At 41.9% G+C, this 14,040-nt stretch overlaps 1 protein-coding gene across 1 annotated transcript in view; it reads left to right on the plus strand.

The window, feature by feature from the left end:
- Positions 1 to 14,040, plus strand: part of DNAH2 (dynein axonemal heavy chain 2) — a 218,871-nt gene that overhangs the window by 124,155 nt on the left and 80,676 nt on the right. The window contains exons 49-57 of the mRNA XM_030186429.1: positions 1,906 to 2,130; positions 2,483 to 2,587; positions 3,320 to 3,508; positions 3,688 to 3,773; positions 5,494 to 5,624; positions 7,701 to 7,850; positions 8,085 to 8,252; positions 8,659 to 8,819; positions 11,618 to 11,757. Coding sequence (XP_030042289.1) covers positions 1,906 to 2,130; positions 2,483 to 2,587; positions 3,320 to 3,508; positions 3,688 to 3,773; positions 5,494 to 5,624; positions 7,701 to 7,850; positions 8,085 to 8,252; positions 8,659 to 8,819; positions 11,618 to 11,757 — 1,355 coding nt within the window. The remainder of the gene's footprint in view (positions 1 to 1,905; positions 2,131 to 2,482; positions 2,588 to 3,319; positions 3,509 to 3,687; positions 3,774 to 5,493; positions 5,625 to 7,700; positions 7,851 to 8,084; positions 8,253 to 8,658; positions 8,820 to 11,617; positions 11,758 to 14,040) is intronic.

Below are 14,040 nucleotides of genomic sequence, written 5' to 3' on the forward strand. Positions count from 1 at the left end.
TAATATATCATAATAGACAAGACAGAAGAGCATTTATAGAACGTAGAAATGATATTCATGATGTTATCACAATACAAATGAGACACCTTAATGGAACATTCAAATAACATAGATACGATGGTTACAGTGTCCATTTAATATAATGAAACTTCTGAATAAACAGCCGAGTGAACAAGTGCAGTTGAGATACATGGGTAGGACAGAGTTATTGGGATAAATAAATGGTGGGCCGATGACAGAACTCTGGCACTGTAGGGAACAGCACCGGGAAATACAGCAGGAACAGTGCACAGAAAAAACTGAGTGATGCCCTGGTGGACTAGACCAATAGTTCTCAAACCTGTCCTGGGACACCACCAGCTAACTGAGTTTTCAGGATATCCCTGATGAATATTCATGAGAGAGATTTACTTATAATAAAGGTAGTTGGCACCTAAATCTCTCTTGTGCATATTGTGCACATTAACACCCCAGAATACACCTCCCTATATCAGACAGCCTGAAAATTCTTGGAGTAACAATCGACCGAAACCTCTCACTAGAGACCCAAGTTAAATCCACCATAAAGAAAATGTTTCTCTCAATGTGGAAACTCAAACGCGTAAGACCATTCTTCCCGAGGGAAATATTTTGCAACCTGATACAGTCAATGGTACTAAGTCACGCAGACTACTGTAATGGAATCTATGCGGGATGTAAAGAACAAATTATAAAGACTCTTCAGACCTCCCAAAACACAGCAGCTAGGCTTATATTTGGAAAAACACGTTTTGACAGCGCCAAACCACTCCGAGAAAAATTGCACTGGCTTCCAATTAAGGAATGTATCGCTTTCAAAATCTGCACGACAGTTCACAAAATCATCTATGGCGAAGCACTGGGGTACATGACAGACCTCATCGACCTGCCAACCAGAAACACCATAAAATCAGCACTATCATACCTAAACCTCAAATACAAATCCACTTATTCATCTAGCTTTTCCTACTTAAGCGCACAACTATGGAACGCACTACCAAAAGTAGTAAAATCTACATTCGATCACCTAAATTTCCGGAAACTACTAAAGACAGACCTGTTCAGAAAAGCATACCCCACCAACCCAACATAAAAAACCTGGATACCTGCGACACAACTTAACCAAAGATCATAATGGACATACCCCAACTCTTCCTCTTCCCCCAATTGTATTTACTATACATGCAACCCATTCTACCACAATTTCACCTTGTATTGTTCAAACCTGTATTTGTTCATACCAGAATCTGCTAACGCCGTTTACAGTACTATGCAAGCCACATTGAGCCAGCAAAAAGGTGGGAAAATACGGGATACAAATGTAACAAATAATAATAATTCATTGTGGATATCTTAAAAACCTGACTGGCTAGAGGTCCCCCAGGACAGGTCTGAGAGCCGCTGGTTTAGGGTAGGGCAGGAAGTAGATGCCATTTTGAACCCAGAGGTCACACAGACAGCAGCAACTGGAGATCGCTACTGCCCACCCTATCCTAGACTACTAGAGCATCCGTCAGGTAGGCCCAGGGGTCCTCAAGAATGGAGATGGGTGCACTTGGGGGGGGGGGGATTATTCCTTGGGGGACTTGCAGGAGGAGGGAGGATACTCTGGAGGATGGGGTTTGGGGGGGCAAAGGAGGTGGACGAGCTGCACAGGGCACATTTGTAGCTATGGCTCTGGTTGTCTCTGACTTATTGAAATGTTATGGTGGTCATATACATATCTAGTACAGTAAAAAGATGAAAAATGTCTGACAAGTGCCTAACAAAGATGCAATCACTACATGCAATGAATACTCAAAAAGTCACTCGGTGTGTGCTTTTTTCATACCATTCTTCCTGGGCTATACATGTCTTGCTGCCTAGTCACTCCTATTTCCTTCCTAGACCTCATCGAGCAACGTCCAGAATATTATTGAGAGCCGTGTGGAAAAGAGGACCAAGGGTGTGTATGTTCCTATGGGTGGCAAGAAGCTCATCACGTTTATGGATGACCTGAACATGCCTGGCAAGGACTTCTTTGGTTCCCAGCCTCCTCTGGAGCTTATCCGTCTCTGGATTGATTATGGGTTCTGGTATGACAGACAGAATCAGACTGCCAAATATATAAAGGTCAGCTTCATCAGTTCTGCTCACATCCCCCACCCCTCCTCCTTTAATGCCATATTTCCTTTCCTCTTTGTCACCATCATCTCATTTTTCTTTCCTTTCTACTCTCCTGCTTGCTGCCCCTTCCTCATTCCTCCTTTCATTTTTCACTCCAGTTCATGCTTCCTACATTCCTCGTTTCTCCTTGTCTTCTTCACTTTTTCTTTTGGTTCCCATTTTCTCTCTATCTCTCTCTTCCCATCTCTTGCTCCTTTCTCTTTATCTCTTTCCATTCCTTTTCTTCTCTGTTCTTAGGAGAGAGTATACATATTGAGCAGGGGGATGTATTTCATTCACCGTTCTGTCTTCTTCTTAGGATATGTTTCTCATGGCAGCCATGGGACCCCCAGGAGGAGGCAGGACCATGATCTCTGGGCGCCTGCAAAGTAGATTTAATCTCATCAATATGACCTTCCCCACGGTGAGGAACAAATAGGCTGGTGAGAGACTACCCTTTAACTAGAGACTAAGGCCCTACAGGATTAGGGGAGAATGAATGACTGCACTGTACAAGTGTCAGTTATGTTTTCCATTTGGGTAAACACAGGGCGAGGCAGCTGAACATGAGTGGGGATAGGGTTACTTGTGCTTCTGTAGGTTTGCAGTCCTCGCATCTAGCACAATATTGAAGTGATTTTAGAAACCCATTTTCATGCATATTTGCCAATATATGTGTATGTAACACCTGCTACTAAATGACCCCACATGTCAAATTACGTTCTAGGCACATATATTATAATTAAGCTGTGTAATCAAAGTTTAAGAAATAAATTGTACATCTGTCCATTTTACACCTGCCTTCAAGCAAGTTTATTTTATGTATTTATTTATTTATTAATTTAAGAAAATGTTATATCCCAGTTCATCTACAATTCTGAGTGGCCTACAACATAACATTCACAATAAACTTAATAGGCAAAAAACACTAGTGTATGCGGTTCGTTTTACCCATGATTTCTGCCGGATTTGTGCTAGTATTTTATAAAGATTTATAGGCTGCAAATAAGTGCCTTTTTACCCTCTTAATCCAGTACACCAGTTATCCAATTACCCTTTGTCTACAACTGAGTTCAGGGGAAACGAAGTGTAACACATGCATCCATGCACTGACATCTTTTCTTCTGTCCATCACTTTGTCTCCTTTTGCTTGCAGGAATCACAGATCAAGCGAATCTTTGGCACAATGATCAACCAGAAGCTTCAAGACTTCGAAGAGGAGATAAAGCCCATTGGAGGCGTTGTCACTCAGGCAACCATTGACCTCTACAATGCTATCATCCAAAAGTTCCTGCCTACACCAGCGAAGATCCATTATCTCTTCAACCTGAGAGACATATCCAAGGTACTCATCTGCTGACTCCCCATCCCTTGAAAGGAATGTCTTAGTCTAAAAGTGAGAGTTCACTGGTGGTTATATTTTCCCTGGAGTCCCAGCTGTCATATTCATCTCTGCCAGGCTGAGGGGCTGTGAAGGCTATGTATTTCTAGTGCCTGTTCTCACTTTAGGTGTATCTTACTCAGGTGTTCCAGGGGATGTTGCGAGCTCACCGGGACTACCATGACACTAAGCATCACATTAGCCGCCTCTGGATCCATGAATGCTTCAGGTAATTTCTCTTTTCTCAAGACATGGAGAGAGACAACAGCAGTCCTCAATAAAGCCTGCCCTCTAATGCCACTTTCCTTAGTGTCCCATAGATCAGTCCAGAATTTGATTGCTTCTTCCCCCCGCACCTTATTTATTTTATTAATTAATTTATTTAAAATATGTATATATCATCTATACCCTCCAATCTTCACCTGGGCAGGAACAGCAGCATTTATAAGCTGCCTGTGGACTACACTGGGGCTTTCTCTTTGAACCATCCTGCCATTCAGAAAGTTGCATCAGAAGGGGTGAGACGGTTCAGAGAGAAAGCCCCGGTGTAGGCCACAGGCAGCTATGAATGCTGTTGCCTGGGCAAAGACTGAAAGTGATTTTAAGGCACGGGGGGGGGGGGGGGGGAGAGCGGGGAGGGCGAGAATTGTGAGAGCTTTGTGGGGCTGGGAAGGGAAAGGAGAGATGCAACAAGAGGGAGAAGAGGGAGACTAATGGGGTGTGTATGCATCTTGATTAAGTTAAACTCACAGCAGTTTACAATAGCAATAACTTGAACTGTTGCTACCCTTGATTGTGATCATGGCATCGGTGGCTTTTACTATGCTAATGATATCATACTTGTTGCTTACAAGGACCCTTATTCTAATTTCATTCCGCTGAACTCTTGTTTGGATGTGGTGCATCTTGTCTTTATTATCACTGACTTTGAATTCAGCCAGTTCTTGAAGATCCTCTCTTGCAACGATCTCTCCCTTCCTTCACGGTTCTCTTATCTCTCTCTCTCTCTCTCTCGTTCTATTTCTGAACAGCTTATGGGGGCTGCCGCAAAAGAGGTTGCCAGTGCCACCCCTGGCCATCCCAAGACAATGGAGGATTCAATGGCTTGCCCAAGGCACTCTCTTATCACACTCACCGATTCTTTTCTGCACCTTGAGTTATTCTTGACTCTATATTATCATGGTTAGACTGAATGGACTATTTCAGTCTTCATCTGTCACCTACTAGGCCACTCATTATTCAAGGGTATGCTCTGCCCAAGATAGCTTATTTGATGCAATTGGAAATAAAGGTCATTATTTTAGAAACGTATTGATGTGTTAATAGTGGCATGTAGATATGTATATCACATACACATGTAATTCTGTTTCTGAAAGCTGCTCTTCGCAGAGATCTACACCACCTGGAGATTTCAAGGGAGTGTGTTTTGGATGTGACTAAAACCTGAAGGTGTACTCCCTGTTTTACAAAGGGAATACAGGTGTATGGGGAAAGATTTCCACATCTTGTTTTATTCCAGTTCAAAGACATGCATAGGTTTTAAAACATTGCTTGTTTTGGCCAGAAATTTACACATGGAACTTCCGGGTCCATGCCATTCATTTTCTTGACGTGTTATGTGTAAAATAGGTGCACCTGCTGCACATACACTCCTGCAGGTATTTTAGAAAAGAGACTGCGTCAGCATGCCCCCCAGCCTGGATGTCTCTACGTTCTGTGTTAGATGAGGCTCAAAGTGACATGCTAAGACCACAGTGAATATCTGTGGTAGAATCGGATTCTGACCTGCTGTCTGGCTGATTATTCTACCCCATTAGGCTACTCACACCCTCCCAAAGAGAGTGTAATTTAGTTTAATGAGCTTCTCTTCGCTTATTGCCTGAATTTATAACCTACACTGTAAATTGATGAACTGGCTGCTCTTTGATTATTTTTCTGTCTTAAAACAGGGTGTTCTCTGACCGGCTAGTGGACGTGACTGACATGGAGACCTTCACCAGTCTTGTGAGTGAAAAGCTGGGAGTTCTCTTCGAGTTGACCTTCCACAACCTGTGTCCCAATAAAAGTCCACCAATCTTCGGTAAGGACCAGCCCGTGCACTCAGCTCAGCTGCACGAAGGAATGTCAGAACCTCACATCATGCAAGGCAATGGAGAGAACAGTTAGAAACAAACCAGGACTTATGGTTGCTATATTTATTTGTTACATTTGTACCCCACACTTTCCCACCTATTTGCAGGCTCAATGTGGCTTACAAAGTACCGTAAAGGCGATCGCCAAGTCCGGTAGGGGAACAAATACAATGTGATGTTAAGGTCGGATAGGGTAGGTATGATACAGGCACATTAGGGGTCAAAGATAGGGGAGGTTGTATAGTGTCCAATACAATCTATGGTTTTGCTGTGCTGCAGAGTTGAGGCATTTATGTTGGGTCGGTATGGTATGCCTTATTGAACAGGTAGGTTTTTAGTGATTTCCTGAAGTTTAGATGGTCGTAGATTGTTTTCACATCTTTTGGAAGTGTGTTCCATAGTTCTGTGCTAATATAGGAGAAGTTGGATGCATAGGTAGCTTTGTACTTGAGTCGTTTGCAGTTTATCTGGCTGATAAGTCCAAACTCTGTGTTCTATTCTTTGCAGAGAAGGAGAGGCAAGGCACTGCTCTTTCACTGGTGCTTCGGGGTGAGTGGGGATCACTGGACTGTGCACTGGCTCTGCATGTACCTGTTTGCCAGTGGTCTTTAGCAGTGCATCATTGCCTTCCATTTCTGCAAAGTTGTGACAGACAGCATTCTCTAAGATGCATCTTCTGCCTCTGAATTTCTCTATGGGTAGCTCTAGTTTGATGTTCCTGTTTCTTGGAGTATACATGGTCTTTCTTTGTCTTCATTTTTGCTTGACTTTGAAGAATGGCGTCAGAAAGAGACTGCAGTTGCCTCTGTTCTATATGAAGTGCCATCCTTGAGGTGAGAGGATCAATGATGAAATGAAGCCCTCATCTGAACCTCTTGCCTCTTGGTATGCAAATCTTTTGTTCACGGACATTGAAGAGGGGAAGCATCTTGGAGCATAGATTGGTGCATATCCAACACATGATCCACCTTGGCCAACAATATTCTCAGACTGCTGGGGCACTTGGCAATCAGTGTTATTTTCTATAGACAAATAAGAGAATGCCAGGCACATTTGTGGGTGATGTCAGATTGATGGCTCCCATCCAGAGCTTCTCTCTCCTGTAACTTTGTAAGTCTATGTGCTTTAAAATGAGCACCATAATTTATCCCAGTTAAAAGGTGAATATTTTAAGGAAAGCAGTGGGATACTGGAGTTAGAAGTAAGTAAGGATAATATATTGTTGGATTAGTCAGGATAAATTATGTATTACTAAGAAGGGTGTACAGCATTATATAATGTGAATTTTTAAATATTTGTTCTTAAGATATTTGTAAAACTCCTCAAACCTCTACTGATTAGAAGCAGGATAAAAATACCTGTTAAATTAAACCCATTCTTGGTTTTACACATCTGTCACATGCATGGGATTATCATTCTGATTTCCCCATTTACAAGCAGGATAAGTGCAGGATATAATCAGCAAAAGAAATGGAATGATGCCATTCAGCAGCACTTACTGGCTTTCTCAGAGCTCAGAAAAATCTAGAAAGACTTTTGTGCAGTGGGGATAAAACCAAGAATAGGTTTGCCTGTCCTGAAATAAATGAAACCAGCAACCAAAAGGTTAATGTAGGAAAACCTCCACATGTAAACCAACAGCCAAAGCAAAGGAGTTGGGGTAGACCAAGGAATCTCTTCAGCCATCTTTGGTTGAAGAGATTCCTTGGTCCACCCCAACTCCTTTGCTTTGGCTGAAATAAATGAAACCTACTAGTAACCTAGACCTTCTGTATAAATCTGGATAACTCTCCAAAATCACTGACACATGTTACATGTGAGTGTGTGTGTGTTTCTAAACTCAGACCAGCATAAGAATATTATAAGACCATGTTGACCTCTTTTTCAGAGGTAGCTGCAGAACTAAAGGAAGCAGGCCTATATAGTAAGAAAATGTTAGTGGTGGGAATTCCTATGTAGCGCGTCAGGAAATATGAAGTATCCGAAGCTCTGTGCCAATGTGACTTGTGCCATTGGCTTCACAGGGGACTTCATGCGGGAACCCCGAATCTACGAGGACCTGACAGACTTTCAAGTTCTGAAAACCTTCATGGAGGAGCAGCTGTCTGAGTACAACAGCACACCTGGAACGGTTCCCATGCAACTTGTCCTCTTCCGAGATGCCATTGAACATAGTTAGTGCTTGTCCTCACCCCTGCAAAGTCACTACATGCTTTTGCCCTATAATCCTCCACATTGTGCGCTTCCACCCTCTGCTTTTCATTTATTCATAGTTAGTGTTTCCCCACTTCTCCTTTTAAAGTCCATGAATCTCAGTGCAGCTTTCTTTCAGCTCTGGTGGCATCACCAATGTTAAAGGAGTAATGAAATTTTGAATCTGTCTGATTACATTTTTCTCTCCTGCTTAGTAACACGGATTATCCGGGTCATTGGCCAGCTTCGGGGCAACATGCTGCTAATTGGCATTGGTGGCAGTGGACGGCAGAGTTTGGCTCGTCTGGCATCTTGCATCTGTGACTACCGAGTCTTTCAGATTGAAGTAACAAAATATTACCGCAAGCAAGAGTTCCGAGAAGGTATGGGCTGTTCTCTTATATGAATGGACTTCTGGTGATCAGGCTGTGCTGTAATATGCAGGAGAAGTCTAATGATTAGAACAGTGGACTAAGAACCAGAAAAACAGATTCAAATCCCACTTCCACTGCTGACACTACTTGTGACCTTGGGCAAGTCACTTTCTCACAGGACAAGCAGGATAGCAAGCACTCACACTATGGGTGACATTAAAGAGGGAGCCTGCATGTGAAGCTAATCTAGCCTGTAATGCTAAAAGCTTTTGAGCCACATCACCATGCATGCTTACCAAGGGTTATTAAATAGTCCTCTTAAATGTTCATTAGTTTCCATAGACATTAAGCAGCTGAAGACAGGTGCTGTGATACAGTCACACAATTGGGGTACCTGTTTTTCTGATCCCCACAGACATTAAGAAGCTGTATCGTCAGGCAGGTGTAGATGATAAGCCAACTGTGTTCCTCTTCAACGACACTCAGATTGTGGATGAATCCTTCTTGGAGGACATCAATAACATCCTGAGCTCAGGGGAAGTCCCCAACTTGTATAAAGCAGATGAATTTGAAGAGGTAGGTTTTGTGCTACATGTGTGTCCCACCTCTTCCCATGTCATCTCTTCTTCCATATCACATGCTTTGTCTGTCAGTTTTCTCTACTGCTGGGCCATGTGCTAGGGTCTGTTTAGAACTTGTTTCCTGATGTTCAACGTTTCTGGATTCTTCAAACCTTGTGTCATCTGCTATGCACTTACCAGGGTCATCTACATCTCCTCTTTGATGTTTCTTTATGCCATCAACAGCCAACAGGTCCTTCAGTGCAGATTTCAGTGATTTTCTAATATAGCTCTTCTTTTTGAGCTCCTTATCCCACCACATCTTCTGACAGGTGGCCAAGGTCAGACAATTGACACAAATACAAAACAAGAAGCATTTCGGGACTAAAACGGAGCCAAATAAAACCACAGAATTAACATAGCCATATAATAAAGATTTCTGTGGGGTAAATATTTAACTAGTGGATATTCGATGCCAGGCCATGTCCTGGCTTCGGCATTGAATGATTTATGTGGCAGCGGCTAACACAGCCTGTTAGGTTGATATTCTGTACATAACCAGGTATGGATTGTCGCATAAAGATAGGACTGTGCTTTATGCAGTTAGCCTGACCAAGTGCTGATTCTGACCCTGGAACGTCCCCAAAATAGCCGGTTTTCATTTAGACACTAATTTTCAGCAGTGATAACTGGTTAAGTGCCGCTGAAAATTAGTGGATAGCCCCGAACAGCAGCCATTTCTGGCCAGTTAAATCTTTTTAAATATCAGCCAATGTATTTTTTATCCCAACCATTTTTTCTTGCCCCTTTTGGAAATGATCTCTTTTGGGTTACAACACCGTGAGCCTTCAGACACAATCTTCCAGGCTGTTTCCTTCAATTTTGTAACATTCCCTAGCTCAGCCATTACACAGAGCCAAAGGCTACAATTTCACATTCTAGTTCCAACTGCTAGGGGTCAGTGTTGTGCACTGATGACTTTCTCCTCTCGGGGTTGCAAAGGGTGATGGATTTGGATTTATGACTTGCCTTTTCCAAATCTGAACTCGAGTGCATTACATTCTCAAGTGCACAGAATTTCCCAGCCCCGCTGCGCTGACTATCTAAGCTTTTACCTGAGGCAGTGGAGGCTCAAGTGCCTTGCCCATGGTCACAAGGAGTATGAATGAGAGAGGTAGAACATCAATTTTGTTTTCAATTTTGAAAACAGGGAGGGCCAGCCCCAAGAATTCGATCCAGGTTTTCTGCACAGCAATGCTTCTGATTCACTAGTCGAGTCCCAATTGTGTATTAATTGGACCTCGACTAGTGAATCCACCACCCTAACCACTAGGAGTGGCCTAGTGGTTAGGGTGGTGGACTTTGGTCCTGGGGAACTAAGGACCTAAGTTCGATTCCCGGTACAGGCAGCTCCTTGTGACTCTGGGCAAGTCACTTAACCCTCCATTGCCCGCCGCATTGAGCCTGCCATGAGTGGGAAAGCGCGGGGTACAAATATAATTTAAAAAAAAAATATTTAGCACCTTCACTCTGTTCTGTCTTCATCCCTCCTTTGTCTCTCTTTCCTTCTGCCTTTGTATCAGAAGTGATACCTTGTTGCTTAGTTCTCGCTGTATTTATATAGTGCTCTACTCTAGAGCACGAGCAACAGAACCATCGGAGGGTGGAAGAGAACAACGGTGTCCCACGGAAAATCTCAGGAGCAAGAACAGGAGTGGGAACAGAACCAGGTTCTTCAAAAAGCAGACCAGAGATGTCCAATATGTGGAATATAATTTAGTTGAGAAAAGACTCTACAAGGTACCCTGTTTTGGCACTGGTGGTGCCTTCTTCAGAAGTCTGGATGTCTTTTGTAACAAATTAGTGATGTGCAACAGCCGCACCTTCTAATACACAACAAAGGTCTTTTTCAAGACCAAAACGCTACTCATAAGAGACTCCGTCTTGAGCGCTTTAATTTTCAAGGACAAAACTTCTTCAGAGGGCACCATCAGTGCTGAAACAGGGTACCTTGTAGAGTCTTTTCTCAAATAAATTATATTCCATATGTTGGACGTCTGTGGTCTGCTTTTTGAAGAAATACCAATGCAAAAAAACAGAAGAAACCAGTCTTCGCAAAATCGGAAACAAAAACAGCGAAGATGACCACAACTTATATACGAAATAGACGATGCTTCAGTTGAAAATCCAATAGGTCAATTTATTGAGCAAAAAATTTTAATAAATAAAATACAACAGAATGGTCAGTGAGCAAGACTCGACACAGCTGTAACTTCTTGATTTTCTTAGCAGGAAAATATATATAACAGTATCTCTCATCTGGCGTCTAACCGCAAGTGTTAGCCTGGAAGTTACTTTCGGTGATGATACAAGAAAACGAAGTTAAATTTGTCAGATCACACAGTGAAAGGTCCAAAAAAGCAACTTTTTGAATGGCAAAAAGACTCCTGATACAGGCCAGATATGCCGAAACACAGCTGAGTCTTGCTCACTGACCATTCTGTTGTATTTTATTATAATTTTTTGCTCAATAAATTGACCTATTGCATTTTCAAGTGCTTTTTGAAGAACCTGATTCTGTTCCCACACCTGTTCTTGCTACTCTAGAGCACTTCCCAACATTCTACAAATAGATATCACTTGCCTCTACCCCAAACACTTGCAGCCTAAGAGCATACCTGAAGTAATGGGAGATATTGTAAGGTGACGTGTCAAAGTGGGTCAGATGGATAACAAATTTAATCCTTAATCTCTGAGGTCTCAGCTCATTTCTCTTACCAATAAGCCATTCCATCTCTTGTGTACCTTTCGCAGATACAATCGGCCATCTTGGAGCGTGCGAAGGCAGACCATGTGACCGAGACCCCAGACAGTCTCTTTAACTATCTGATTGAGCGAGTGCGCAATAACTTGCACATCATCCTTTGCATGAGTCCCGTCGGGGACGCTTTCAGGTGATGTGGTGGGAGTTTGAGGGGCAAGTGGCAGACACTGAAACAAGAAACAAAGGTGACACTCAGGATGTGCAGTGTATGATCTAATAATAGACACTACAAACTGAACACATCTTGATCTTTGCAGACCATTCCTTCCCTGCAGTAGCTGTCTAAAAAATAACTAAGAAAGTGATTTTAACCAGTAAGTTCAGTGGATGTGGGTTGAGAGCCCCAGATAGACCTGAAGGTCACCAGAGACATGAAATCAAATATATGGTACCTACACTGACCCTTGCACATGTACTGCAGACTGCTAAGGTTTGATTGACCTGTAATCTAGAGCCTAAACCATCAGCGCGCAAAGCAGGCTTGGCAGACAGTTCCATGGCTATGTTGGTTTCAATAATAAGAGAATGAAAAAGAGTGTTCAAATCTTCAATCAAAAAAACTCTCAGAAAGTTCCAGCTTGTAGTACTTTACAATCAGTAAACCACTCGTGGAGTACAGCATATCCAGTAAATGTTTATTTACTGGACGTGCTTTGTAGTTATTTACATGTACATTTTTACATTTATGCACACCTGAAAGCTGAAATTTATTAAGATGTAACATTTTAAAATCTAAGACTATTATGGAGTTGTCTGATTTTATTTATTTATTTATGTATTCTGTGTATCCCACTGTTTTCTAAAAACAAGTTTCGGTTCAAAGTGGCTTACAAATTACATTCTGGTTAACAGTTAAAGTGTTGGTTTACATTTTACAGTTTGATTGGGACTTACAGTGGTGGTTTACCATTACAGTTTACATTTTGGGTGGGACTTATAGTTAATGGTTATGATTAGTAATCAGAATGGACATCGATAACTAAATTATTTGTTGTAGAATTTTTTCAAGAGGTATGCTTTCAGTTCTTTTCTTAATTGTAGATAATTTGTGATGCTTCTTGTGATTTTTGGCATTGAGTTCCACCATTTGGTGCCCAGGTAGTTAAATCCAGCCATGTAGGTGGATTTGTAAGTTATGTTTCTGCAGTTGGGTAGCTTCTGGTTTCCTGGCTTGCATTTCTTGGGGATAGTTTTACCAAGTCTAGCATGTGTTCTGGAGACAAACCAAATAATATTTTGTAGATGATGGTGCTCGCTTTGAAGATCAGTCTTGCCTTGATTGGCAGCCAGTGTAGTGTTTCGAGTAGTGGGGTTGCTCTTTCATATTTCGACTTCTTGAAAATGAGCCTTGCTGCTGTGTTTTGAATGATTTGCAATGATTTCAGTGCACTTTCCTTGCATAGCAGTAATCTAGTTGCGATAGTATCGTCGATTGTACTATTACTTGGAATGATTGTCTAGGAAAATAGTCTGTAATCCTTCTCAGTTTCCATAGTGTTCTGAAGCATTTTGTTGTTACTGCTGATATTTGACTATCTAGTGTTAGTTTTTATCAAGGATGATTCCCAGTATTTTTAACTGTGTTTCAATTGGGTATGTTTGGTGATTGATTGTGAAGTTTTGGTGGGCTGTGAGGTTGTTTGGGCTTGACAGTACCAGGAATTTGGTTTTGTTTCTGTTTGAGTTTGAAAGTTTCTGCCCAATTTTCCATAAGGTCCAGACCTGTTTTAACTTTGTCCATTATATCTGTGATATTGTTGTTGAAAGGTATGTAAATGGTGACATCATCTGCGTAAATGAATGGGTTAAAACCCATTATCTCCAATGTTTGTTCTGAGCGGAGCCATCATTACATTGAACAGTGATGGTGATATTGGTGAACCCTGTGGTACCCCACACTTGGAGATCCAGGATGTTGATAGCTGGTTGGACATCTTTACAATGTAGGATCTGGTCTTTAGGAAGCTGTTGAACCATGCGGCCACTGTGCCACTGACTCCCATGTAATCTAGCAGGGTCATCAGTGTTGTATGATCTACTAGATCGAACACACTGGACATGTCGAATTGCATTGATAAAATATTCTGACCCTGGCTTATTAGGCTTCTGAACTTCATTTGTGACCTTTATCATGTCATCATGGTTTATCTGTCTTGGGACTAGAATTAAATCAGTGCAGTATATATTAAAAAATGATGCTGAAAACTAGGGTGACACAAAATAGGGGTGAAAGGAAATGAATGTTCCAGGAGAAACAGACACCGTTGAAGTCCAAGCTTATAAAATAGTTTATTTGCCAAAAGTCCAAACAAAAGTAAAAATTGACCCTACACGGGCCATGTTTCGTCACAAATCCTTCCTCAGGGGTTGTTTCCTTCCACAGTACAAATCAAACGCTCCAGTCCAATTTTTT

The sequence above is a fragment of the Microcaecilia unicolor genome, chromosome 14 (genome assembly GCF_901765095.1).
Source record: "Microcaecilia unicolor chromosome 14, aMicUni1.1, whole genome shotgun sequence".
In the NCBI taxonomy this organism is placed as follows: Eukaryota; Metazoa; Chordata; class Amphibia; order Gymnophiona; family Siphonopidae; genus Microcaecilia; species Microcaecilia unicolor.